General features: G+C 42.4%; 1 protein-coding gene across 2 annotated transcripts in view; it reads left to right on the forward strand.

Annotated features, from left to right (window-relative positions):
- Window positions 1-27,611, forward strand: part of STK39 (serine/threonine kinase 39) — a 307,207-nt gene that overhangs the window by 47,420 nt on the left and 232,176 nt on the right. For both annotated transcript variants that reach the window (XM_029224873.1, XM_029224874.1), the window contains exon 2: window positions 18,007-18,119. In XM_029224873.1, the coding sequence (XP_029080706.1) occupies window positions 18,007-18,119 (113 nt within the window). The remainder of the gene's footprint in view (window positions 1-18,006; window positions 18,120-27,611) is intronic.

Raw genomic sequence — 27,611 nt, forward strand, 5'->3', positions numbered from 1 at the left:
GGCACTTTTTTTGCTCTCTGCCTCCAGAACTTTAAATAGTGCCTGGCATATACAGGAAGCTCAGTGGAATCTGTTGAATGAATAAACAAGTACATATTCTCTGTCCTCATATGATTATATGACCTATAAATAGAAGTTCTTTTCAGCTCCAAGATACTGTTATTCTTTGCATGTTGAAGGTGTTATTACAATTATTATACATGGTTAGTAGATCAGGCTTTTGGTTGCTGCCCCCCCCAACCCCCATTGGTGATGGAGTTGTTATACGTATCTATCCATTTTGTTCTTACTCGGACGGGATGGGCTGAAGCAACAAAGTGAAGCTAGGTGATACATGAGGAGATGGAATCTGAAACTTGGGCTTTTTCAGGAGTTTGGTCCGCACACCATAGGCCACAGCCCAGAGCCTAGACCTGAAGGCCTGGCCATTATCACCAGCAGGTTTTTATTAAATTATGTGCAGGAGGGGTCATCTTGGTGGTGAACGAGGCGAATGAAGAGGGTAGGTAAATGCCTACTGAGAGCTTAGAGTTCAAGGTAGAAACATTAGTTAACCAAAAACTTGACAAGCAAATTAATAAAACTAAATTACTTCCTATCATTTGTCCAGTAAATGAAACAGAAAGGAAATAAAGAAGTTTATCTGTTAAAAGATCAATTTAACAGGTACTTATTAATCCAGTTCAGCCCAGCTGTTAAAAAAGGTAATCAATGAGTGACTACAAGACATATTGAAACTCATGCCATCCTAAGCAGCTCTCCCTAGAATATACGTCTGCTTCCAGAGATATGGTCACAGATATGAGGATCTGGGCCTCATGCTGTAAGAAGGTTTCAATTAAACAATATTAGTAATGATTCTTTTTCTTGAACCACCATACGAAGTAATCTGTATACGTTGAATTTAGACATCATGTTGCTCGTGTAAAGACTAATTGTTTCATGTGAATGGGACCAGGGGCCTGATATATATTGAATAAAAGCATTAGCAGATGAGTATCCTTAGTTGATCGTAATATTTGAGGAATCATGTTTTCTGGATTAATAAATTTCCAGGTAACTGAAGCCCGACTTCATTTCAACCATATTTGCTGGAAATAATTCTAAGTTTAATGACACTTTGTTTACTGAGGCAGGGAAGGAGAATCGTCCTCATCTTTCATTTGTGGTGAATTTCTGAAAATATACCTGAAAAGTAATAAACTTACATGTTAAGGGGAGGAGTGTTGAATCTTCATTTCCGAAGAGCTAAATACGCATGAAATTCCTAAGTGTGGTTCCTTGGAGAAGGGGATTTGCTCCTTCTGGTGTCTTACAGGCCGAGAGCCCATTCCCCAGGCTGGTCCCTCTGTTTTTTTGGTTTTCTTTTTAATTGAAGTATAGTTGATTTACAATGTTGTGTTATTTTCAGGTGTATAGCACAGTGATTCAGTTATATATGTATATGTATGTTTGTATATATATATGTATATATGTGTGTGTGTGTATATATATTCTTTTTCAGATTCTTTTCCCTTATAGGTTATTAGAATATTGAGCATAGTTCCCTGTGCTACACAGTAGGTCCTTGTTGATTGATTATCTGTTTTACATATAGTAGTGTATATATATTAATCCCAAACCCCTAATTTATCCCAGTGCCCTCACCCCCTACTTCCCCTTTGGTAACCATAAGTTTGTTTGCTATGTCTCTGGGTCTGTTTCTGTTTTGTAAGTAAGTTCATTTGTATCTTTGTTTGTTTTAGGTTCCACATATAAGCAATATCATATGATATTTGTCTCTTGTCTGATTTACTTCATTCAGTATGATAATCTCTAGGTCCATCCGCGTTGCTGCAGATGACCTTATTTCATTCTTTTTCATGGCCGAGTAATATTTCATCATGTATATATGTACCACGTCTTCTTTATCCATTCATCTGTCGCTGGACATTTAGGTTGCTTCCATGTCTTGGCTGTTGTAAATAGTGCTGCAGTGAACATTGGGGTGCATGTGTCTTTTTGAATTAGAGTTCTCTCTGGATATATCAAGCTGGTCCCTTTATCCCTGACTCCCCAGTCATCTGCTTTCCCATGCCTCATACCTCCCTCCCCAGTCAGCCATAGGGGACTGGGAGGTGGGTCAGGCAGTTTCTAAACTTTCTACTCCCTTGTTAGGAGGTAAGTACCAGGAACCTTTGGGGGTGATTTGGGGAAGCTATATCCCCTGTGCTTTAGCAATTCAAAGAGGGGCCCATGGATCAGCTACATCATACGTGTCACGGGGGAGCCTGCAGAAACAGAATCTCAGGCCCCACCCCAGACTTACTAATGAGCATCTACATTTTCACAGGATACCCAGATAGCTTATGCTATCTGCACATCTTCCAGTTCCTGTATGGTCCTAACACTTTGGCCGCCAGCTTTAAGACCATGGGAGGGAGAGTTCTGAATTCCTGCCAGGATCCACCGATGGCAATGTGGGATCCTGCAGGAAGACCCACGAGGTAGGGCTGGCGGAGGCAGGGGCTGACAGCTTGCTGCTGCTCCCGTTGGGGCCCTTCGCGGGGCACTTCTTCCTCCTTCTGCTCATACTGCCGTGATCTCAGGCCTGATGGGGTTACCAGGACACTGCTTCCCCTGTGCCTCTTCTTTTCTTCTGTCGTTTCAGACTGCCTGCGGCATCATTCCCCTGCTGCTGGGTGAGAGTGAGGCAAGAGAGAGGTAGGGAAAGCCCTTTCCCCTGTAGGGTTGCCTGTACTTCCTCTTGGATGGTGTAGTTTGGGGGAGAACCTCAGGTTGCCAGGGAGACCAGATAAGCAGGAGTTTGATCATGAGTGAAGTCAGATCAGATGGAGACATAGGGAGGGGTGGGCGGCATTAGCGGGATGGACTTTTTTCCTTCTGTCCTTGAGCTAGGAGAAGTTTTTTAGTTCCTTGCTTCTTCATGGATCTGGTAGCCAAGGATATTTAATTATCAGAGAAGTGGATCTGGAACAATGAATCATTTCCCTGCATAATTTTCTGTACACCCAGTCATTGTGGTGTAAGAGTTGGTTGTCAGTGCTGGCTACCAGGAGTAGGGTTTAATGGGGTGGAGTAGCGAAGAAGCTGGCGGAAGCTGAGGCTCTGGGGGAGCAGAGGTGATCTCAGGGAGGGCGTTTTTCTGAAGCTTGTAGTAGGTCTAGTTCTAGTTTCCATCCGGGTGTCTGGGATAATCATAGTGTTGATAATATTCACAGTCAGAACATAATTAAACACTTAAGTGCCAGGCATGTTCCTTTATATTATTACATTTGCCTGTATCATCTCATTTAATATTTACAGCTATCCTGTGAGGTGGAGGTGGATACTGTTGCCATTCCCTTTTTGTAATTGAGGAAACTGAGGCACAAATGCCTGAGCAACTTGCCCAAGGTCTCATGGCTGCTGGGGCTGTCTGGCCCCAGGTTCCCGCTCGTCATTACTACACGACCAGGAGGAAGTCGAGTGGGCTAGGCCTGGAAGTACAGAGTGAACATTTGGGGAGTGTTAGATGCTAAAAAGGGCTATGATAGAAATTGTGTTTGAAAATGGAGTGAGATGAGAATTAAATAAAAAAAAAGAGAGAAAGCCTGGCCTTTGTTAGGGGGAGCTTGGAATAGGCCCCATCCTCCTATTGGAGCCGATGCACATCAAACTCCTTTGGCTCCTTATTAAGTGATTGTCTCTAAGCGCTAGACAGACCTTTCTAGACTCGGCTTGTATATTGGGCTGGTACTCGGCAAACCACGTTCCTCCTTTGCCTGCTGTTCCTTGTGAAGCTCTGCTAATAGGGGGGTGCTGAGGGATTCTGGGAGGCTGGAGGAGGGAGAAAGGACATGCTTCATCCTGCTTGCTTACGGTTCTTATCAGCTTCCTTCCAGAAAGGGTCTTTCACTCTCTAGCAGCAGTTGGTTCCGGTCTGCAGCTTCTTTCTGCATCCTGGAACCAGCCTCTTGACATCCCTCGGAGATGCCATCAGACGGCCTCCCAGCCCCATGTGGACCCTCACTGAGAGGCCCTCCTTGGAGCTCCCGAGGTGTTAGCCCCCGCTCCTCGGACATCTGGGTCCCAGCTCTGTGGGTCTCCTCCTCTAAGCTGTCAAATTCTCATAACCCCAAGCCCCCTCTTTGATTCCCCCGGCTCTAGGGGACATAGCTGCTTCCTGCAGCTACTCTGTGTCACTCGTCTTTTCATTTCTCTAACGCCTGTGGAACAGTTCTTTATACTAAGTAATATCTGTTACAAGACTTCGTGTAACTGGTTTTCCTGACTGACCCCCGGCTGATAAATTTTCACAAGGCCTGGTGCCCTGGCTGGGGAGGGGGCAGAGAAGCCGACACTCAGGATCTGTGGTTCTCAAATTTAAGGACATAGGGAAATCGCTGGAGAAGCGTGTTAAAGATGCAGATTCCAGGCCTCTATTTGCAACAATTCTGATTCAGTAGGTTGGATATGGGCTCAAGAATCTGCTTTTTAAACAGTTACACACTATACAGAAAATAGATAAACAACAAGGACCTACCATATAGCACAGGGAACTGTATTCAGTATCTTTTAATAACCTGTAATGGAAAAGAATTTGAAAAAGAATACATCTATATAACTGAATCACTTGGCTGTACACCTGAAACGTAAATCAACTGTACTTCAATAAAAAAAAATCAGTTCATCATAAACAAAACAAGGAATCTGCTTTTTAAACAATCTTAGGTGTTTCTGAGATGAGTTCAGCTATTAATTACTCTTGTCTCGCAGGCTTTGAGAAAAATCTGCCCAAACCCAGGGCTTCTCATGGGGACTGTTTCTTAGATCTGAGGTGGTTGTCTTGGGGCTTAGAAACAGACTTGACTTATTTTTCTTAAACAGGCTTGGGGCTACGGATGTGCTAAGCTTAGACCAGGGGCCCCCAAAGTTGTACACTGGTCCCTGGAGGCTGAACACCCAACCCTTGCTCAGCGCAGCAAGCTCTGATGCAGTCAGCTGGGAGAAAGGAGTTTTCTGCCCAGTCGTGTGTTGTCCACTTGGCAGGCCTTGCCGTCCAGCGAGGGGGATGCCTTTTTCTTATTCCTACAAAGACAACGTGCATGTGGCTGAGATGGGTAAGTGGGACCGACCTCGATGTGTAGATACTGGCTTTTCCTTTTGCATTTAGAGCCCTTCCCACTTCCCGGTGGCTTAAGGTTGGAGCAGGAAGGAGCTGGAGACCATCCCCATACCATGTTAAAATACCGTATGAGAACCAGGGCACTCAGCGTCTTTTGGCCTTTGCCAGTGGGTGTATCTGTTTATCTGTGTGAATAGCAATGGACATTCCTTTGTGGAATGTTGGCTTCTATTTGGTTGATTTAATCAGTAAAATGAGTGGGTTTTGCTGGGAGGAGTTGCTACCCCCTCAGAGCAGAACAGGAAGTTTTTCAGTCTTGCCAGATCATGGGGTTTTGAGTTTACAGGGGGTGAGGACTTCAAAGTGACCTTTACTGAGTATAAAAATCCAGTTTGCTCTGTAGGGATGTGTCCCTCCTGCAGTCCAGGGCCTGATGCAGTGTTTCCTAAGATGGATTTGGAGGATTGTCATCGGCTCCTGTCTGTCACATCTCCACATTACCAGGTGTTTTATGTCACCTCTTTGTCATCAAGTGGAATCATCGAAGACCCTACTTTATTTTAGCCTGCCTCATTTTGCATGACTCCTGCATGCTGAGCAGTGGCCAGGGGATTCACTTTTTCAAAACTGAGGGTCCCAACCCATTCTGGTGGAACATTGCTCTTCAGTCTGAGCTTTCCCGTGACACTTGACGACACCAGAATTGAAAGGGATGTTCTACAAACCATAAGTGCCTTCAGGCAGATGGCCTTGCAAGGCTTGTTCCTCGATGTTAACTGCCATGTCTACCAACAGCTACCTACTTACAAACACACACAATGAGCATACTGAGTAAAAGTGCTCTGCCTCCTTGCCTCCAGTTTATATAGCCTATTGGGCTGAGACTCCTCTGTATTGACCCAGCTTTGAGCACAGCTACACCTCCCTTGTTTACCTTGTCAACCCAGGGAGAGGTTGATGGGAGTTTCATCCACTTAGCAAACAGTTATTGAGGACCTCCTGCGTTCCAGGCAGGGGCCTCAGTGGAAGGGTTGGTTCTAGAGTCATAAGGCTGTGGAGACCAACTCGATGAGCATGTTAAGTGCTGGCATGAGACTGGACTGAGTCCTTAGGGGCAGAGAGGAAGTGACTAACTCTGCCTGGGGCTGTTAAAGAAGGCAGCATCTCAAGTGATTCATAGCTAATCCCTGGGACTGTGTTGTCAAAGCCCCCCACCCCACCCAAATAGGATATCTTTTTCTTAAACAATAAATACACATTCACGGACAGAGAGATCATATGTTTCACTCCAACTTTTCTGTTGGTCAGCATTAGAATTAGTGTCAGCGTTAGAACTCGAATCTTAGAATAACTGTTGTTTCAGCTTTAAGGGATCTAACCTTGAAGTGAGTGCTCTTCAGACTACAGCTGTCCCCCTTATCCATGGGGGACGTGTTTTAAGACCCCCAGTAGATGCCTGAAAGAGCAGATAGTACTGAACCCTACATATACTATGTTTTTTTTTTCCTGTACATACCTACCTATGATCAGGCTTTACCTGATCGCAAGCACTGCGATACCTTGACAGTTGATCTGATAACCTTAGATGGCTACTAGGTGACTTACAAGTGGGATACGCTGGACAAAGGGACGATTCACGTCCAGGATGGGGTGGAGTGGGATTTCATCACCCTACTCAGAATGGCACAAAATTTAAACCTTGCAAATTGTTTATTTCTGGAATTTTCCATGTAATGTTTTTCGATCACGGTTGACCTTGGGTAACTAAAATCACGGAAAGCGAAACCACAAAAAAGGGGACGACTGTAATTGTGAAATGTTTTTTAAACTGGCAAGTAATCGTATTTACAGAGTGACTCTTTTATCTACTGTGTATTATTAAGGAAACCAAAAATGTCTAGGAGTAAATCACAGTATCAATCACATTGAGTTAGACGGAAGTTAGAGTCTGATCCTTAACAGCTTCTTATCCCATACATACCACTCTTCTTTAACCAGGTACCTAGACTTTACCTGTATCCCTTAATAATAATTTTCTTTGTGTTAGATAATCCCAGTCCACTTTCTGAGTTTAGTAAGGGTAGTATAGAGCTGTGTTTAAAATTTTTAAAACATATTTAATTGTTGCTTTAGGTGTAGCTTGAGGTCCAAGGTGAGCATATGACATTCATTCCAGTTTGATTCCACACACCAGTTTCCCTGTATCTCCCTTACGATCAGAGCCCCGGGTGACATTTTGTTTTTCTGTGGTATTATCAGATGGCTCTTGCTGAGTTACACACAAGCCTTGCTTTTCTTTCGTGAGGTCTGTGACCTCTAAAGGTTTTAACAAGCCAGGCTTTCCCAGGGAAGGTAGTTTATCCAGGTCAGTGGTGAAATACAAGTTCATTCACTGAGTGACCATTTCTGTAGTTCACCCTGGTCTTTATGATTTTTTATAGTAAGCTCTAAATCTGCTCCAACAACCCCAGAAGGAGGCTCTGCTCTCTGGTTCTTTTGACCGAGGCAGAAGGACATAACTCAACCAGCTTGGCTGTTACACAAGCCAGGTTGCTTACGAGGGTCACCTGTTTGTAGCTGCCGTGAGAAATGTGGCCTTGCTGTGCCCGGCCTGGTGTATCCTGACAGGCCAGCAGTAGCATCTGTTTTGTAAAAGAATCTGTCCAGAAAATTGCACATAACACCTGTCTCACTGTTTCTGTTCTTTGTGTTTGACTTGAGAGTTTACTGTGCCCGTGTTCTTTCCACATAGAATGCACCAAACGACCGAATAGCTCTGATGGCTTTCTCTTTGTATGAAGTAGCAGGATGCGGTGGATGGCCATGTGGTGACCTGCTGTAAATGAGTGTGGGCCCATGTCCTGAGTATATTGGCATATTATGTTGAAGCATAGGAAATGTGACCATTTTTGATCTAGAAGAATGACAGCTTCGTATGTATAATCGAATAGATAATTTTAAATTTGTACCTTCAGGTAAGGAAGGGTACACATTTGAAGCCAACTAGCAGTCACCCAGGGAGGCAAATACGGCCTGTGGCGAGCTTCTTTTTCTTTTTTTTTTTTAAATATATTTTTAAAATTTCTTTGTTTTATTTATTTATTTTTGGCTGCATTGGATCTTCGTTGCGGTACACAGGCTTCTCATTGCAGTGGCTTCTCTTGTTGCAGAGCACGGGCTGTAGGCACACGGGCTTCAGTAGTTGTGGCTCACGGGCTCCAGAGCTCAGGCTTAGTAGTTGTGGCACACGGGCTTAGTTGCTCCACGGCATGTGGGATCTTCCCGGACCAGGGCTCGAACCCGTGTCCCCTGCATTGGCAGGCAGATTCTTAACCACTGCGCCACCAGGGAAGCCCATATGGCAAGCTTTTATGTGACTTACCATATTTTTATGTTTTTAAACATAAATTGCTAACCTTAATTTTGGAGCTGTCACACAAAATTCTGGATTTTCAGCTTTTCTGCGAGAATCAGAATCTTGCCCCGGTAGGTCAGTGATGTCACATGGCGCCAGTGGACTGAGGCAGAGTGGCAGCTGTGTCCCCGTGGAGCTCACGTGTGTGTCCATTCACGCCCTGGCCAGCTTGTGGTCCTCATGGGACCTGATTGGCCTCATGAGCTATGAGGTTGGACACATGACATAAATAGGGCACCTCGAGCAAGTTGGGTAAAGAGAGAATTGGAAGAAATCAGCTGGACCAAAGTCATCTGTTTTGTTTACTGCATACCAGCAGCCAGCACCTCTAAAAAGAAAGCCTGATACAGCTCTGGACTCTATTCACTAAAAAGGGACAGCTATGCATAATTAAGGAGCTTTCTCAGGTGCTAAGAGATGCACAAATTCTTGTTAAAGTTTCGGCTTGGTGCTCTTCATTTAAGTAACGTATGATGACAGAATTTGCTTCCCCTGGCCACTATTCCTGTCACAGGCTAATGTAATACCTTTCCTGTTTACCTTTTTGCTTTTTAAATCCTGACATTTATGGGAAGGGGTTACTGAACAATCGACCAATTGTCCTAACTTTAACATGAAAGTTCTTGTCGACTAATACATATTTTAAGAGTTCCAGATATTTATTGTTACACTGGTTGTAATGTGGGGGGAACTGGACATAAAAACAGTACTCATCAATAAAAGAAGGGCTGAATAAATTGTGGTACATCAACACCATGAAATACTATGTGGTGTTAACATGACAAATTGACAGGACACCAGCTGACCTGGAGGGATTTCCCTGAGGAGTAATTCTAGCTGAGATTTAATTAGTACTTCCTGTGTGCTAGGCACGGTTCCAAGGGCTTTCCATGTATTAACTCATTTGATCTTCACAGCTGCCCTGTGAACTCGGTGCTATTATTGACATCTTACAAGGGAAGAAACTGAGGCATGGAGATGTTAAGAAGGTTGTCCAAGGACAAGCGGTTAGTATGTAGCAGGGCTAGGATATGAACTCATGCAATCTGGATGAACAAAGACTTCTTAAAATCATTTTGTTTGGCTAGATATCAAAGTACATTTTCAGCGAGAAATGTAGCTATAGGATATTATTAATTCATAGCTGTTCCTGAATTCTCTGGGTTATTCTCTTATATCTTAGACTCTTAAACTCATCATGCTGTATCAGACCTTAGAAATCATTTAGTCTTCTGGTTTTCCAGTTTAGCCCACCTGTTCCCCCCCTTTTAAACCAACTGAATCTTCCTGGTGAGCAAAATGAAACTTAGTCCTGACCTGGAGCTACTTTGCCCTCACTCTTTTCCCGAGTACAAACTACAGATATAGTCCATCTCCTTCATGTTACAGATGGAGAAATGAGTCCCAGAGATAGAGCCTAACATTTATTGAGTCGATGTTTTCCAGGGATGTGAAACTCATTGTTATTAAGCCTTGCAGGTAGATTTTATTATGCCCATTAAGGAAACGGAGGTATAGGTAGAAATAGGGCCAGTGTCACAGAGGGAATCAGTATCAGGGTTGGATAGAATCCCTGTCTAACCTTCTTCTCAAGGGTCTTACTAATCTACGACTTGAGAATTACAGAGGCCTTTCAGAGGCCCTTCAGTTGTATTTTGTCTCTTATTGCTGTTGGAATTAATTAGGAGGTTTTTGAGAACTTCTAACTTATATGGCATAATTTAGCATAGGCGATCGTGGGAGAGGGACTTCAGAACAGACAAGGAAAGCTTTTTGTATTAGTCAGCTTGGGCTGCCATAATAAAATACCTTAAGAATGGGTGCCTTCAACAACAGAAATTTATTTCTCCCTGTTTTGGAGGCTGGGAAGTCCATGTCAGGGTGCTGGGTGATCTGCCTTCTGATGAGAGCTGGCCTCCCTTCCCTTCCTGTCCTCAGCCACATGGTGAGGGGCTAGACTTGATGGTCTTTAAGGCTCCCTGCACCTCTAAAGTTGTTCTTGATCTCTCTTAACAGTTGAAGGAAATCTTTGGATTCAAAATAGAATGTTCCAAATTGTCCAATGGGTGGTTAAATCCATTCATGCTGTGACAGTCACCTCAGGTCCTAAAGCTTTCATATTTATTCTTTCTAGAGATGAGAAGCTGCCAGTTGTTCTTTAGTCAGCTGTAGTTATAAAGCAGTAACAATCCTCTAGGTGTATGGCTCTAATAAAAGACTTTCCCCAACACTCCCTCCCCCTTTTAAATTAAAAAAATTAAAAAAATATATTATTATTTTTTAAATTAAAAAAAGTTTTTCTACAATTTTTAAAGATTACTTTCTACTTAAAGCTGCTACAAATTATTGGCTATATTCCCCATGTTGTACAGTACATCCTTGAGCCTATCTTTTTTTTTTTTTTTTTGCGGTACGCAGGCCTCTCACTGTTGTGGCCTCTCCCGCTGCGGAGCACAGGTTCCGGATGCGCAGGCTCAGCGGCCATGGCTCATGGGCCCAGCCGCTCCGCGGCGCGTGGGATCTTCCCGGACCGGGGCACGAACCCGTGTCCCCTGCATCGGCAGGCGGACTCTAAACCACTGAGCCACCAGGGAAGCCCTTGAGCCTATCTTATACCTGATAGATTGTATCTCCCACTCCTCCACCCCTTTATTGTCCCTCCTCCTCTCCCTACTGGTAACCACTAGCTTGTTCTCTCTAACTGTGAGTCTGCTTCTTTTGTGATATATTTACTAGCTGTTTTGAGATTCCACATGTAAGTGATATCATACAGTATTCGTCTTTCTCTGATTTATTTCACTTAGCATAAGGTTCTCCAAGTCCATCCACGTTGCTAGCTGCAAATGGCAAAACTTCATTCTTATTTATGACTAATATTCCTGTGTGTGTGTGTGTGTGTATGTATGTATGTATGTATCATATCCTCTTTATCCATTCATCTGTTGATGGACACTTAGGTTGCTTCCGTATCTCGGCAGTTGCAAATAATGCTGCTATGAACATTGGGGTGCCTGCATCTTTTCATATTAGTGTGTTTGTTGTTTTTGGATGTATAACCAGGAGTGGAATTACTGGGTCATATGGTAGTTCTATTTTTAGTTTTTTGACAAACCTCCATATTATTTTCCACAGTGGCTACACCAATTTATATTCCCACCAGCAGTGTAAATGGGTTCTCTTTTCTCCACATCCTCACCAACATATGTTATTTGTGCTCTTTTTGATGATAACCATTCTGACAGGTATGAGGTGTTATCTCATTGTGGTTTTGATTTGCATTTCCTTGATGATTGGCGATGTTGTGCATCTTTTCATGTGCCTGTTGACCACCTGCATGTCCTCTTTGGAAAAATGACTATTCAGTTCTTCTGCACATTTTTAAATCAGTTTGTTTTTTCAAGTTGAGTTGTATGAGCTCTTTACATGTTTTAGATATTAATCTCTTATTAGACATATCATTTGCAAATAGTTTCTCCCATTCAGTAGGTTGTCTTTTCATTTTACTTTTTTTAACATTTTTATTGGAGTATAATTGCTTTACAATGGTGGGTTAGTTTCTGCTGTATAACAAAGTGAATCAGCTATACATATACATATATCCCCATATCTCCTCCCTCTTGCGTCTCCCTCCCACCCTCCCTATCCCACCCCTCTAGGTGGATACAAAACACCTAGCTGATCTCCCTGTGCTATGTAGCTGCTTCCCACTAGCTATCTATTTTACATTTGGTAGTGTATGTACGTTCATTGCCACTCTCTCACTTCGTCCCAGCTTACCCGTCCCCCTCCCCGTGTCCTCAGGTCCATTCTCTATGTCTGTGTCTTTATTCCTGTCCTGCCCCTAGGTTCTTCAGAACCTTTTTTAAAAAATTTTTTTTAGATTCCATATGTGTGTTAGCATACGGTATTTGTTTCTCTCTTTCTGACTTACTTCACTCTGTATGACAGTCTCTAGGTCCATCCACCTCACTATGAATAACTCAATTTTGTTTCTTTTCATGGCTGAGTAATATTCCATTGTATATATGTGCCACATCTTCTTTATCCATTCATCTGTCGATGGACACTTAGGTTGCTTCCATGTCCTGGCTATTGTAAATAGTGCTGCAGTGAACATTGTGGTACATGACTCTTTCTGAAATACGGTTTTCTCAGGGTATATGCCCAGTAGTGGGATTGCTGGGTCATATGGTAGTGCTATTTTTAGTTTCTTAAGGAGCCTCCATACTGTTCTCCATAGTGGCTGTATCAATTTACATTCCAACCAGCAGTGCAAGAGGGCTCCCTTTTCTCCACACCCTCTCCAGCATTTATTGTTTGTAGATTTTTTTTTTTTTTTTTTTTTTGCAGTACGCGGGCCTCTCACTGTTGTGGCCTCTCCCATTGCGGAGCACAGGCTCCAGACGCGCAGGCTCAGCGGCCATGGCTCACGGGCCCAGCCGCTCTGCGGCAGGTGGGATCTTCCCGGACCGGGGCACGACCCCTTGTCCCCTGCATCGGCAGGCGGACTCTCAACCACTGCGCCACCAGGGAAGCCCTGTAACATTCTTTATATTAAAGTCTGTTTTATCTGATATGAGTATTGCTACTCCAGCTTTCTTTTGATATCCATTTGCATGGAATATCTTTTTCCATACCCTCACTTTCAGTCTCTGTGTGTCCCTAGGTCTGAAGTGGGTCTCTTGTAGGCAGCATATATATGGGTCTTGTTTTTGTATGCATTCAGCCAATCTATGTCTTTTGGTTGGAGCATCTAGTCCATTTTCATTTAAGGTAGTTTTCCATATTTGTGTTCCTATTACCATTTTCTTAATTGTTTTGAGTTTGTTATTGTAAGTCTTTTGCTTCTCTTGTGTTTCCTGCCTAGAGAAGTTCCTTTAGCATTTGTTTTAAAGCTGGTTTGGTGGTGCTGAATTCTCTTAGCTTTTGCTTGTCTGTAAAGGTTTTAACTTCTCCGTTGAATCTGAATGAGATCCTTGCTGGGTGGAGTAACCTTGGTTGTAGGTTTTTCTCTTTCATCACTTTAAATGTATCCAGCCACTCCCTTCTGGCTTGCAGAGTGTCTGCTGAAAGATCAGCTGTTAACCTCATGGGAATTCCCTTGTATGTTATTTGTTGTTTTTTTCCTTACTGGTTTTAATATTTTTCTTTGTATTTAATTTTTGATAATTTGATTAATATGTGGTTTGGCATGTTTTTCATTGGATTTATCCTGTATGGACTCTCTGTGCTTCCTGGACTTGACTGACTATTTCCTTTCCCATATTAGGGAAGTTTTCAACTGTAATCTCTTCAAATATTTTCTCAGTCCCATTCTTTCTCTCTTCTTCTTCTGGGACCCCCCCCCCCCCATAATTCGAATGTTGGTGGGTTTAATGTTGTCCCAGAGGTCTCTGAGACTGTCCTGCATTCCTTTCATTGCTTTTTCTTTATTCTGCTCTGCAGTAGTTATTTCCACTATTTTATCTTCCAGGTCACCTATCCGTTCTTTTGCCTCAGTTTTTCTGCTATTGATTCCTTCTAGAGAATTTTTAATTTCATTTATTGTGTTGTTCATCATTGGTTGTTTGCTCTTTAGTTTTCTAGGTTCTTGTTAAACGTTTCTTGTATTTTCTCCTTTCTGTTTCCAAGATTTTTTTTTTTTTTTGTGGTCCGCGGGCCTCTCACTGTTGTGGCCTGTCCCGTTGCGGAGCACAGGCTCCGGACGAGCAGGCTCAGTGGCCATGGCTGACGGGCCCTGCTGCTCCGCAGCATATGGGATCTTCCCGGACCGGGACACGAACCCGTGTCCCCTGCCTCGGCAGGCGGACTCTCAACCACTGCGCCACCAGGGAAGCCCTGTTTCCAAGATTTTGGATCATCTTTACTATCATTATTCTGAATTCTTTTTCAGGTAGACTGCCTATTTCCTCTTCATTTGTTAGGTCTGGTGGGTTTTTACCTTGCTGCTTCATCTGCTGTGTGTTTCTCTGTCTTCTCATTTTGATTATCTTACTGTGTTTGGGGTCTCCTTGTTGCAGGCTGCAGGTTCGTAGTTCCCGTTGTTTTTGGTGTCTTCCCCAAGTGGGCAAGGTTGGTTCAGTGGGTTGTGTAGGCTTCCTGGTGGAGGGGACTGGTGCTGTGTTCTGGTGGATGAGGCTGGATCTTGTCCTTCCTGTGGGCAGGACCACATCTGGTGGTGTGTTTTGGGGTGTCTGTGAACTTATTATGATTTTAGGCAGCCTCTCTGCTAATGGGTGGGTTCGTGTTCCTGTCTTGCTAGTTGTTTGACATAGGGTGTCTAGCAGTGTAGCTTGCTGGCCGTTGAGTGGAGTTGGGTCTTAGCGTTGAGATTGAGATCTCTGGGAGAGCTTTTGCCGTTTGATATTACATGGGTCTGGGAGGTCTCTGGTGGACCAGTGTCCTGAACTCGGCTCTCCTACCTCAAAGTCTCAGGCCTGACTGACACCCGGCTGGAGCACCAAGACTCTGTCAGCCATATGGCTCCAAACTCCGGAGCTCCACACTCAGAGGCCCTCTTTTGCACGTGCTGTCTCTCCCCTTCTGCCATTTTTAATTTTTTAATTAATTGATTGATTGATTTTGGTTGTGCCAGGTCTTAGTTGCAGCATGTGAACTCTTAGTTGTGGCATGCATGTGCGATGTAGCTCTCTGACCAGGGATCGAAGCTGCGTCCCCTGCATTGGGAGGCGAGTTCTTAACCACTGAGCCACCAGGGAAGTCCCTGTCTTTTCATTTTGTCAGTGGTCTCCTTTGCTGTGCAAAAGCCAACTCAACATCCCTTCCCCTTTTTAGAATTCTTCTAGTGTCCGTATTCTTGCGTTTGTCTGTGGAAACCAGAAGGCTTTTATAGTCAAGGGCTTAACTGACTGGGCGTGGTAGTCCCGTATTATGTACACTTATTTTACCGTTTCTGGGAATTTGTTTTCTTCTTTCCTGTTTTGCAGTTTTCCCAATGTGAGAATGTTCTGGGATGTGGATGGAGGATGGAGGGGTGGGGTTGGGGGGCGATTTACAACAGGTAGGGCTGAGCTTCCCATCAGCAGCTTGTTAAAGACTTTTGTTGATTTCTCTGCTGGGTACCAGGCCCAGCGCTAACTTGCTACTTATCACTTTCTCTGTGGCTCCCTTCAGTGATGGTCTCTTGTTCTGGAGACCTTGACTGGAAAATACACTCTGCTATCAGCAGGGCTCTTTGTAGTGTTTGGCCCTGGTATCTGGAGCATTCTGGATTGAGCCCAACATGCTGCGATCTGCAGGGCCGGTGAGGTTGATCCAGTGGGACTTGGAGTAACAGCTGATGGAGAAGCAGTGAGGTTAGGGACAGGCAGCCCCTTTTAAACGATCTGTGACAGTGGCGTTTGCTCCTTGCACCGAGCTCTAGAGAGAGTGAGGTTCTCTAGGTTGTTCCTCTTTTCTTCAACCATATAGGGCAGAAAATGTTTTCCTAGGAAGGGCAAAAGAAGGAAGGAAAGGGAGAGGTGCGCTTCTGACTTGTGGGAGGTAGGAAAAAACCATGGACGTTAGAGTCCTGCAGACCTGACTCAGATCCTGGCTCAGGTACTTGTTAACTGTGTGGGCAAGTTTTCCGAGTCCCAGTGTTCTCACATATAAAATGAGGTTAATAACAAAAACTGCACAGGCTTGTAACAAGAATTATGCGAGGAAAATGCCGACTATATAGTGGGTGGTCAGTATCTGTGGAGTTTCTTCCCCAGTGAACACAGGTGGGACTTCCTGGAACGGAAGCCGTGAACCTGGAGACCTGTCTTTGGAGCATTAGGGTGACCTGCTCGGGTCATAGATCAGGGGGCCAGAGCTGATGATGTTGCCACAGGGCAGAACTTCAGTGCTTAAACACACCCATTCGGGCACTTCTTCGGGGTGGGAAAGCCTTCATTTGCACAAGAAGTGTCGTGCGTTTCTCTCACGTGTGTCAGGAAATCTAAAACTGGTCTCCCCTCCTTATTGACAAAAGATCCTCCCTCCTGCCCTTTGGACGAGATTCGGTGACTCATTTGGGAAAGAGTACCCAAAGAAAAACTTGAAGGAGAAAAGTGGACGGTCACATCTGCCCCCTTTTGCACAGTCCCGAGTACAGGCTGTTTCTCTCCTTGGCAGTCTTGCAGGGAGAGGATTTATGTGATGAGAATGAGATTTTTGGTATTCTTTGCAGAATTGAGATGCCTTAACCGGGAGGTCTTTTTGCCCCTACGGAATTCAAATCCGATTAGGAGCTCTTTGTTCTCTGCCACAAATCATTACACGTCTACAGTTTGCTCTTATAAAATATGGATGATGACATGACTCTGTCTCTTAGGAATTTGAGTGCATTAGCTAATGATCATGAAACCTTAGAAATGGGAAATGCATATGAATGCTGAGAGCTTTTGTAATTACACATTTGCATCATTTTGCTTGGTATCCTTGAAAAGTCCTACTTTCAGCATGAGAATACTCAGGTTGATTCCTGTTCTTCTAATTGTAGAGCAAAATTGGAAGAAATAAGCTCACAGAGTGCTCAGAGTAGATAAGTTGTCACAGCATCTCATGGAAGCCCTGAAGTAGCTCAGGCTGGAGTAGTTTGGTTTGGGCTGAAGGGGGAGAAGAGCTTGAGATACTGTAAAGGCACTGAAATGGGAAGGCATCAGCATGAGACGATGGTAATGGCGTCCACACAGGGGTGTGCTTAGATGCTTATGTCTCTTATTCTGTTTTTAAAAATTTAATTAATTAATTATTTTTGGCAGCATTGGGTCTTCGTTGCTGTGCTCGGGCTTGCTCTAGTTGCGGTGAGCGGGCTTCTCATTGCAGTGGTTTCTGTTGCGGAGCACGGGCTCTAGGTGCGCAGGCTTCAGTAGTTGTGGCTTGAGGGTTCCAGAGCGCAGGCTCAGTGGTTGTGGCGCACGGGCTTAGTTGCTCCGCGGCATGTGGGATCTTCGCGGACCAGGGCTTGAACCCGTGTCCCCTCCATTGGCAGGCGGATTCTTAACCACTGCTCCACCAGGGAAGCCCCCTCTTATTCTTGTGACATGAGACCCATCACTTTCTCAGCCTTTGTTCTGGGCAGCAGTGAACACCCTGTATTTCAATGGGCTCTTTTTGTTTTTAACACCTTTATTGGGGTATAATTGCTTTACAATGGTGTGTTAGTTTCTGCTTTATAACAAAGTGAATCAGCTATACGTATACATATGTTCCCATATGCAATGGGCTCTTTTGATGTGGGTCACCTTCCTGGATTGTTAAGCCTCTGAAGTGCAGGTACTGTCTTTGTATTCTCTAGAAACATGCAGTTTTTCCTTTTTCTCCTTCATAGAATTACTTTCGGACTTAAGAAACTCTTTAAAAAGATGTCAAATGATAATGTTTTGAATACTTTGAGTAGAAACTTAAAAAAAATAGATATTAATTTGTGAAGGGGGTCACAGATAGTAACCAGACAGTGTGCCACTTGATAACTGATGTTTTTATTTCGTTTCAGGCAGTGGCGCTACAGCTGTGGTGCAGGCTGCTCTATGTAAACCCAGGCAAGAACGTGTAGCAATAAAGCGGATCAACTTGGAAAAATGCCAGACCAGCATGGATGAACTATTAGTAAGTAAAAGTGAAGGGGATACTGCTCGTTGCTTTTCTTAACTCATGGATACATAGAGATGGGCCGGAGAAGCAGGAGAGCAGAGAGCAGAGGCGACTTGGTGTTTTCTCCTGTTCGGACACACTTATTTCTTGGAAAGCAGCCCACATGGCTTTTTTCTCCTTATGATTGTGTTGTGTAATATACAGCTTACTTTGCTTTGACAAACAGAATTTTGCTCAGTCCTCATAATCCCCAGGTGGGGAGGGCCTCAGTGTTAACACTCTTTTTTATGAAATGAGGGAACAGACTCAGATGACCTAAGGTCATGTGATACTGAGTGCAGAGACTCAGATGACCTAAGGTAATGTGATACTGAGTGCAGAGTTAGATGGTGAGCTTCTGGTCCTCAGTCTTGAATCCTGATGCAACTAGGACTTACTCCCTAAACAATTTGCTGGTCATTTTGGCTTTCATAAATTACAAAATCTCCTATAAATTTCAGTTATTCAAAATACTGCTGGGTAGCTTGCATTCTTATTGGCTAATGACAGGAGTTTATTTTTTGTACAGGGCAACTTGTACTTCTTCTAAATAAAGTACATTACATAAATAACCGGAGCTTGTCGGTGTGGATATGACTGTAGTACCATTGGTTGGTTGAAGGAACATTTGCTTTAGGCTTAGCTGACTCATTATTAAATGAAGAGCTTGGCAAATGGTTATTAGTTGCCCAGCAAACTGTGAAGGGTTTGAGAGTTTAATCTCATAAATATAGTTGTCGATCCGCCTGCCAATTTTCTTTTTTTCCTTTTGGTCATTTATTTGAGGATAATAGAATACTGCAGTGGAGGAGTTAACTGATTGGTTATCCCAACACTAATCCCAGGACAAATATTAGTCCAATAGCTCCATACACGCTACAAAGTGTAATGACAGTTGGCTCCAAATGAAGAAGCCTTTTGTTAAAGCCTACATTGGGGGAATGGAATGTCATTAACAAGAGCTTTTTTGTCTTTACTCAGAATATAGCTTTTACTTCAGGCATAATTACAGTACACAGCTATAGTATAAATTAAGTACTAGGATAAAGCTGTACTTTTCCAGATCTATTTGGTCTTACATTTCAAATTAGACTACACAAGGCATAGTTTTCACTGGGATTGAAGCAACAGATTGCCGGCTAAAACTCAGATTAAAGGAAGGGCTTCCACAACTTAATGTTAATTTCCAAAAAAAAAAAAAAAAAAAAAAACTTTTTTTTTTTTTGCATACATTTAAGGCTTTTACTCTTTTCGAAATTTCAGCTGTGCTTTGCTCTTACTGAAATTATTACTGCATACTTCTGTTGCTTGTTATCACGGTGACCAATAAAATTGTGCCTTTGTCATCGGACCAGTTTTCAAGATGACTTTCCGGAGTGGAAAAAGCTTTAAACAAACTGTGGAGAGAGCTGTGTCCTGCTTTTGCCACTAACTTGTTTTTCAATTTTCGTCAAGTTACCTAACGGCTCTGCACGCTTTAAAAAGAGCTGAATCCCAAGATCTCTAAGATCCCATTAGGAGTCCTCAAGTTCTGTGGCTATACAAAGTACACATTAATTTTTAAAAAACCTTGGAGTATACATTTATACTTATGCCCTATTTGGAAATAGCACTCTTGGCCATGACAACTTTGCCCATGACAGTTGTATTTGATCGTGGTGTTCTGCTGGAGGTCTCACAGCCATCTTTTTACCACCAGCAGAATATTTATACACAATATGTGTAAGGCTTGTGTGTACTTGTATCTGACAGCTCTGAAAGCAGCCTGCTGGGCTGATGCTTTGGTCTCTGGTTCCTACCAAGCTGTCAGTTGCCCAAAGCTTCCGTGTTTTCCCCTTGCTGACTTCTTACCAGCAGTCGGCTGCCAGCGATGATAGCTGTGTAAGGGTCCTAGTGGAGGCATGAGGGAGAGACTGTCATTCCGGGCCATTTTCTCTATTACCCTGGCACCAGGAACCGTAGCTGTGTCATTTGGAGTTACTCGTAATTTAGCCAGAGCTGTCAGTGTGAGGACTGGTGCTTTTATGGCTTTGTGCTTGGCTCCATTAATCTGAGGTCTTAAGATTTACAAGTTTGCTTACTAGCAGTTAATTTATTTCTTTCGTTCTTCCCCCCTGCACCCCCGTCCCAGCAATGCCCATGTTGTGTTAATGGAGTATAGTGTATGTGCATGATTATCTGTTTTTCATTTTAAAAGATGTATTGATTTGTTGCCCTGATCTTTCCTTAATTTCGAACCTTTGACCTTTCGATGTCTTGCTATTTCTAGGGATGGGGAGAATGGCTCTGGTTCTTTAGGACACAAAACTCCCAGGTCCTTTGCAAACAAAAAGAAATGGAATTTACAGTATAGGCTGCCTAAAGTTGTCAGGCCTTTGTAGCCCAGCTATCGGCACACGATTGTGTGGCGCAAAGTTGCTATAATCCTTTTCGATTTCTAATCCTGCTGCTGCTCGCGCTTTTATTATCTCGGTGGGTTCACGTTTTGGCAGTGTTTGGACATCCGGTATCCTAATAATCCTTTAATTCTGTGTGTGTGTGTATTATACACAGGTCAGCGCCTTGCGTCATTTCACAGACTGTGCCCTGTGTTGACTGGAAACCATTGTCCTTATAAGAAACAATGGCCGCTGGAATCCTTATCTTGTGGGAGTGTTATGTTCTAGAAGTCACAGTTATCAACTATTTGCTGGCTACAGGAACAGCTGCCTCCCCTGTTGAAACTCTCACCTCCCACCCCTACTGTCTGCCCTGTCCCTACCCCGCCGCCCTGCCTCCCATAGGTGGGATTTACCCATGGAGGTTGGGTATGATGGCAGAGAACAGTTTTGGAAAACTGGCCCTGGACTCTGCGTCTTTATGTGATGGAGGCTGTCCGAGTTTTCCATGGTCATAGGGTTTGTTCGAGGTTTGACTGAAGAAGATTCGAGTGGTCATGATTTCTTTTCATCTTTTTAAATTTATTTTTTAATTGAAGTATCATGATTTCTGAAGCAAAGTAATAATCACGGTGTCATCTTCTCTGAGAATGAAGGGAGGAAAAGAAATGTTCAGTGAGATCACTGGTGCTAAACAATTGGTAATTTAAATAAAATGTATGCTGTTGAAATAAGTACTGTAATATCCTCAGAGATACTAATTTATTTGGTAAATACTTGAGTTTCTCCATTGTGCTTAGGCCCATACAAAGGATGAGTTTGGGGTATATACATGAGAGGACAAAGGTATACACTCACTAAAAATTCATTTCATTTTAACAATTAGATTAGAACACCCTAGAGTAAATGTCTTCCTTGGCATCACATGAGTAGCATTTAACCTACTCAGTCTAAACTAATTATTTTTCTATGCATTCTTTTGAATTTTCTTATGTGTTTTTGACTTTGGCTTATACATCCTAACCTTGCTAGGTTTGATGATCTTGGTGGTTAATTTTCCAGGAGCCAAGGGGTTTTACTGGTCTGTTCTATATTCTTAACCATCCCAACCTAGGTTCTTTGATAATTTCTGAGAGTTGTTAATCCCATGTTTGTTGGTAACCCCATATTTTGTTAATCCCACAGTGTTAAAAATGACTAATTATAATTAGCTTAACACCCTCTGGGAGATATAGTTGTAGAGCAGAATTTGTTCACTCCATAGTTATTAAAACCCTGCTAGATGGTAGGCACTGAGCTAGATGGTGGGAAAACAAAGAGGGGTCTTTTTTGTTGTGGAGCCCAGGGACTGGCCAGTGAGTCTCTTCATTTTGGTATTGGGTTGGTTGAGATGTGTGAGCTAGGAATATCTTTCTGCAGATTTCCTCTTTATTTGTCTAGAAATGGGTTAGCAGATTGATAGATTCTCTAATGTGTACTCCATTGAGGAAGTTCTTGCTTTCCAGTAGGAACTTAAGGCTTGCTAAGTGGGTCTGACCCACCGTCACGCAGACTAGTATATTCCTGTTGAAGATGGCCTCGAGGTTTCTTGAAAGGCCTTGGTTCTCCGGTTTGTGGTCAACCTCAAAGGTTAGGGATGCTACTCGAGGGCACACTTGGCTTCCATTAAAATTTATTACGTGGGTGGAGAGTTTATTCCATGGATAGATGACTTTTCTGAAGTCATCTATCTTTTTCAGTCTCTGTTAAACCAGGTGACAGTGAATTCCATAAATGTGACACAGTCCTTCCTTTTATTTATCCTAAATCCCACTTTTTTCAGCCTTCAGGGCACACTCTCCTTTAGTTCTGCCCAGGGATTGTTGAACATTTTGGGTCATCATCTTACTTGACTTTATGATTTTTAGATTTTAATCATATCCTTCTCAATTTTTTTTCTCTAGACTAGAATTCTCATATTTTTAGTCTGTCCTTGGTACTGAGTCACAGAAAACTCAGTACCATTTCCTCATTCTTTAATATACATCAGTGCCATCAAATCTTACAGTTTAATTCTTAGGGGCAGGAGCGCTTTAGGTGTAGGAAAAATCATGGCCCTGGGATTGGACAAAGTGCTTATTTCTTAAAAAACACCTATGCACCAGTGATGAATGCTGAAATTTGTGGTAGAGGGAAGATTGCTTCCTGGGTCAGAGGGCCTGCATTCTCCACTTGGGTCCTGGACTTGGGATGAATCACTTTCACTTCTGGTGCACAGTCTCCTCATTTGTTCAATAAGGAAGTATACTCGAAGGCAAAAATTTATTTTCACCACCAAAAGTTCTATGATTCTGTGTATTTAAAAATTAATTCTTTTAATGAAATCCCCTTTTAAAATCATTTAAATAGAAACACTAATTACTAGCAAATTATGCTTTATAATTCAGGATGCTTTATAATTCAGGATAGTGTCAAGTCACTCCAGTGTTGTGGTGTAACGATAAAAATTCACCATAAATTCGTAGATTTGGGTACACAGAGGGCCATCTGTTTCTCCTATGTACATAATGAAAAGATTTCTCAGTCTTGAAATAGAACAACTCTAGCATTTGCCCTTCTCTTCCTGTATCATCTTATAAAGATATTTTGCTCTCACTGACAGTATTTGTAAGTAAATCGTGCTTACATTGCTCAGAACGAAGCCCTGCTCTCATTTTGCTTTCTGCTATAGTGCTATTTTATTTATATATTTATTTTTTAATAAATTTCTTTCTTTCTCCTCCCGCCGCCCGCGCGGGCTTCTGATTGCAGTGGCTTTTCTTGTTGTGGAGCACAGACTCTAGGCACGTGGGCTTCAGTAGCTGTGACACGTGGGCTCCGTAGTTGTAGCTCACAGGCTCTAGAGTGCAGGATCAGTAGTTGTGGCACATGGGCTTAGTTGCTCCGCAGCATGTGGGATCTTCCCAGCCCAGGGCCCGAACCTGTGTCACCTGCATTGGCAGGTGGATTCTTAACCACTGCGCCCCTAGGGAAGTCCCTATTTTATTAATTATTTTGCTTTTCTCTTGATCTGCAGTTCCCTCTGTACCCCCCTTTCTCTACCCCTGACCCTTTACCTTTTCCCCCTCACTCCTTCCATACTTTCCTTCCATTTCTTTAGAGGAATGAATTAGCTATGATTTGTAGGTTATTTTGGAGAATAAAGCTCTAGATATTGACTTTGCCCAATGGTCATTTGAGAGAGTAGTTATCTCCTATTATCTGACACAGGCTTCTCTCTTCCTTTTAAAATTAAATTATAGTATTTGGGGACCTCTAAGCAGTTCCTCTAGTCAGAAGGCATTTTTTCCCTTTTAATTGAGATTTTAAAAAATGAAGAAGAAAATTTCTTCTGGTGCATTTTAACCCAATCTCTGTAATTATGTTAATACTTTTGCAAATCTTGTTTATTATAGAAAAAAATTTATACCAGTTTGAGGACATCAGCTTAAAAAAGCTGGAAGCTATAATGTATGTGTTTTCTCTGTTGTGTCAGTGAAAGTACTTTCCATTCTTTTTGAACTAAAGAACTTTCTAATTAGTAAATTAATTATTCATATCCCAGCACATCCCTTGTGATATGTGGTAATAAATTGCATTTGGCTATTTCTTGTAGAATCTTTTGTTCCAAGGGTATAGCGTTAAAATATAAGCGTACTTCACTGAGTGTAGTACTATTTTGAGCATTTCAGTCTCAAATATTACATTTTATAGTGTCATTTGTCCCTTGCCGCTTGGCTTTGTAATTATTTTCATATGATTTGATGTTTGTGCTTACCCAAGTATAGTCCAATTGAGGGCAGAATTAGAAATGAGAAACTTTTGGATAATTTGAGGACGTACCATTTTGTTTTGTTTTGTTTTTGTTTTTTGCGGTACGCGGGCCTCTTACTGTTGTGGCCTCTCCCGTTGCGGAGCACAGGCCCCGGACGCGCAGGCTTAGCGGCCATGGCTTACAGGCCCAGCCGCTCCGTGGCATGTGGGATCTTCCCGGACCGGAGCATGAACCCGTGTCCCCTGCATCGGCAGGCGGACTCTCAACCACTGCGCCACCAGGGAAGCCCAGGACGTACCATTTTTAAGAAATTAGAGAATATCACATATGCAAAAGTAACTTATTTTTATAGCTCTAAAGTTACATTAGCTTAGGAATATGTATAATTTGGCTGGAGAAAAATAATTTTCTATTTGGAACGTTAAATTTAAAAGTTAATATCATAGCAGATCCAGATAATAATTAAATATCCTAATTGAATTTACTTTTAAGTATTCTTATACATTTGTTAGAAATGGCTTGCTAAAATGTTTAACATCTCTTTTTTTTTTTTTTCAAAATGTAAACAGAAATTAACATTTCAAGGTCCCTCAGGTTTCTGGACTTATATGTGCTCGGTAACAGAGAGACCCAGTACATACTCATTTTCAGAGTAGGAGAAAACGGGGAAAACATTCCCAGATTGAATACAACTTCAGTTACATCTTTTTTTTTTTTTTTTATACTTCACTTTCGCCATCCTCATAAACTTCTGGAAAATGTTATTGCTTGGGTTGAGACAGATGGTTCTGTTCTTTCCTATGTTATTGTCTTTCTTATTTTGGTTTGATTATATTTCCACAATTAATTAAGCTGACTCTGAAAAAGAAGGACTCGGAAACAGGGAGAAGGCTGGAGAGTGTTCAGCGGGGTTTCTGCCTCTGTTCCCTGGCAGAACCCCAGACTGCAGATCATACCCAGGCGTGGGGCACGGGAGGCCGCGAAAAAGAAAGACACGTTTCACCTCGCACTCTCATCCTTTGGTGATGAAGGCAAAAATAGCAGCAGTGCTGAAAACTGGCCTGGAGGTTTCTATCAGCATTAATTGGCTGGCAAGAAAGATGCTTCGTGTTTCTGTTTTTAACGGTCTTCGACTTTATTTTTCCCAGTATACCCAGTCATGGACAGTTAAATGATCAGATAGCAGTTGTTGATAGCTGAGTCTGATTCAGATTCCTGATGGCCAGCTTAAAACCTTTCAGAACCCATAAGGCATCCTTGTTACTGTTTGCTGAAGAACTTTTTCAGTCAACTGTGAAAGAAAATGGTTCTTCCCCATTGAACTTTGCACATCACTCCTTTACTCTTTGCTTTCTTTCCTCTCCTTGGAAAGAGTTATTTTCTCTTGGTGAAAAATAACTATGGCGGTGACTTTTTCATTTCCAAGCAAAATTCTTTAGTTTTTTGGGGAACGGTTTTTGCAGAATGACCATCGTTCATAACCAAGCAGGTAGGCCCTGGGATGGGCATTCTGTTCTGTCGGAAGTAGATGTTTACCCATTGTGATTTCTCTGCTGATTTCAAGGGATTTTCCAGACCTACCTCCAGCTCCCCTGATACTTTACCTTTTACAACTGCTCTCTCTAGTTTTAAATACTTCTCCACAAACACTGATTAAGGCTATCACAAAATTTGTTTCCCTTTTCCTAATTTCTTACAAGTGTTTCCCTGTCTTCAAAACATCTAGACTTCCGCCATTTCTAATCCTGTCTTCAACTGGACTGTACTTGGATAGACAGATACCAAATCATATGAATATAATTATAAAACTAACTGGTGAGGGACATTGGTTGATTTACTCATAAATAGTACAGGTCAGAATATTTGACTTAACTCTTCCTTGAGTAGGTTTTTTCCTATTGGTACTCTTACTTTAAAAGAGGCAGAAGTTTGCTGCATATGTGGCATTTAATTTTTTGTAATTAAAAAACCCTCACAATGACATTTTTCATGATTGAAAATGACAGTCCAAAAAATACAGTGCTCTTAGGAGAGCTTTGTCATCTTTTCCTTCCAATTCTTGGCTGACATTTGAAATCATTGAAGTTTATGGGTTTTTTTTTTCTTTTTCTTAAAAAAAAATTCAGCTACTTACAGTATTGGGTTACTTATGAATGTTGATGAGGTTACCCTTCATAATGATGCTGATGTTATGGAAGTGCAAGCCTGACGACGACTTTCTGAAAAGTGTTTTCAATTAACGCGGTTACCCTCATATCATTTAAGGAATTCTTTAGATGCTTGGAGGGTGTTGCATACATTTTAAAGATGTATTTGGTTATCTCTTGCATTTGGAAATATACGTTTTATTTGATAGTATTTGTGGGTCATATATTTATTTTTCCTTTTTAGATTAAGTTGCAGTGTGGAAATGTGCTTGGGAGGTAGATGTTTCTCTCAGCATTTCATTGAAAGAATTAATGCATCTCAGTGCTTAGCTGGAAAGCAGCGCTTCTCAGCCTTCGCTACACGGTAGAATCATTCCCAGGCTGTGTCGTAAACCAATTTTACATCAGTGTCTCTGGGGCTGAGATCCAGGCATTGGTATTTTTTAAAGCTCCCGAGGCGATTCCACTGTGCAGCCAAGGTTGAGAACAAGTACTTTAGAATAAAGTTAGAAGTAGCACCTCCTCAGATTTAACTGCACGTGATGTTGGAACGTGGGTGGGTGTGACTTCTCAACCAAGGCTCAGTAGGGTATTTTGCCACCAATATCAGATACAGAAGAATTTATTTAAGATTTAGCTAAGGTATTAAAATATGCTAATTTGGTTAAGTATAGTTTAATATTTTGAATTCAGGATCCATTTAAATCTCCTTCCTTTTAGTGCTTTGTGAATCCGCATTGTCTTCAGGACAACAGAAACTAGACTTTAACTTTTTCCTAATTCTTATGTCTCCAGGCTCTTTTTTGTTTCTCTTTGTTCTGAAAGCTTTGCATAAGTATCTGTTTAGACTTCTTAATTTCAAAAGCGTTTGAGGCAGCATACTAGATACATGAAGTATGATAAGGCGGTATAAATTAAACACAGGATGAGATACTAAGGGAAAACACAGTTGAGGATGTTGTAGAGTTAGGAATGAAGCGAAAAACTCATGGCCCGATGACCTGGACACGTGTTACAGGACACTCCTTGAGCCAGCAGGGCACAGAGCATGTTCATTATGTGACGTTTCTGTGGGGAAGGGAGGGCTGCCGCTAAGGGCTGTCTCTGTGCCTCTGAGACTTCAGTCGGGAACGTGGGACACATGGGATTA

Source organism: Monodon monoceros, unplaced genomic scaffold (assembly GCF_005190385.1).
Source record: "Monodon monoceros isolate NGI ecotype Baffin Bay Population unplaced genomic scaffold, NGI_Narwhal_1 Super_Scaffold_16, whole genome shotgun sequence".
In the NCBI taxonomy this organism is placed as follows: domain Eukaryota; kingdom Metazoa; phylum Chordata; class Mammalia; order Artiodactyla; family Monodontidae; genus Monodon; species Monodon monoceros.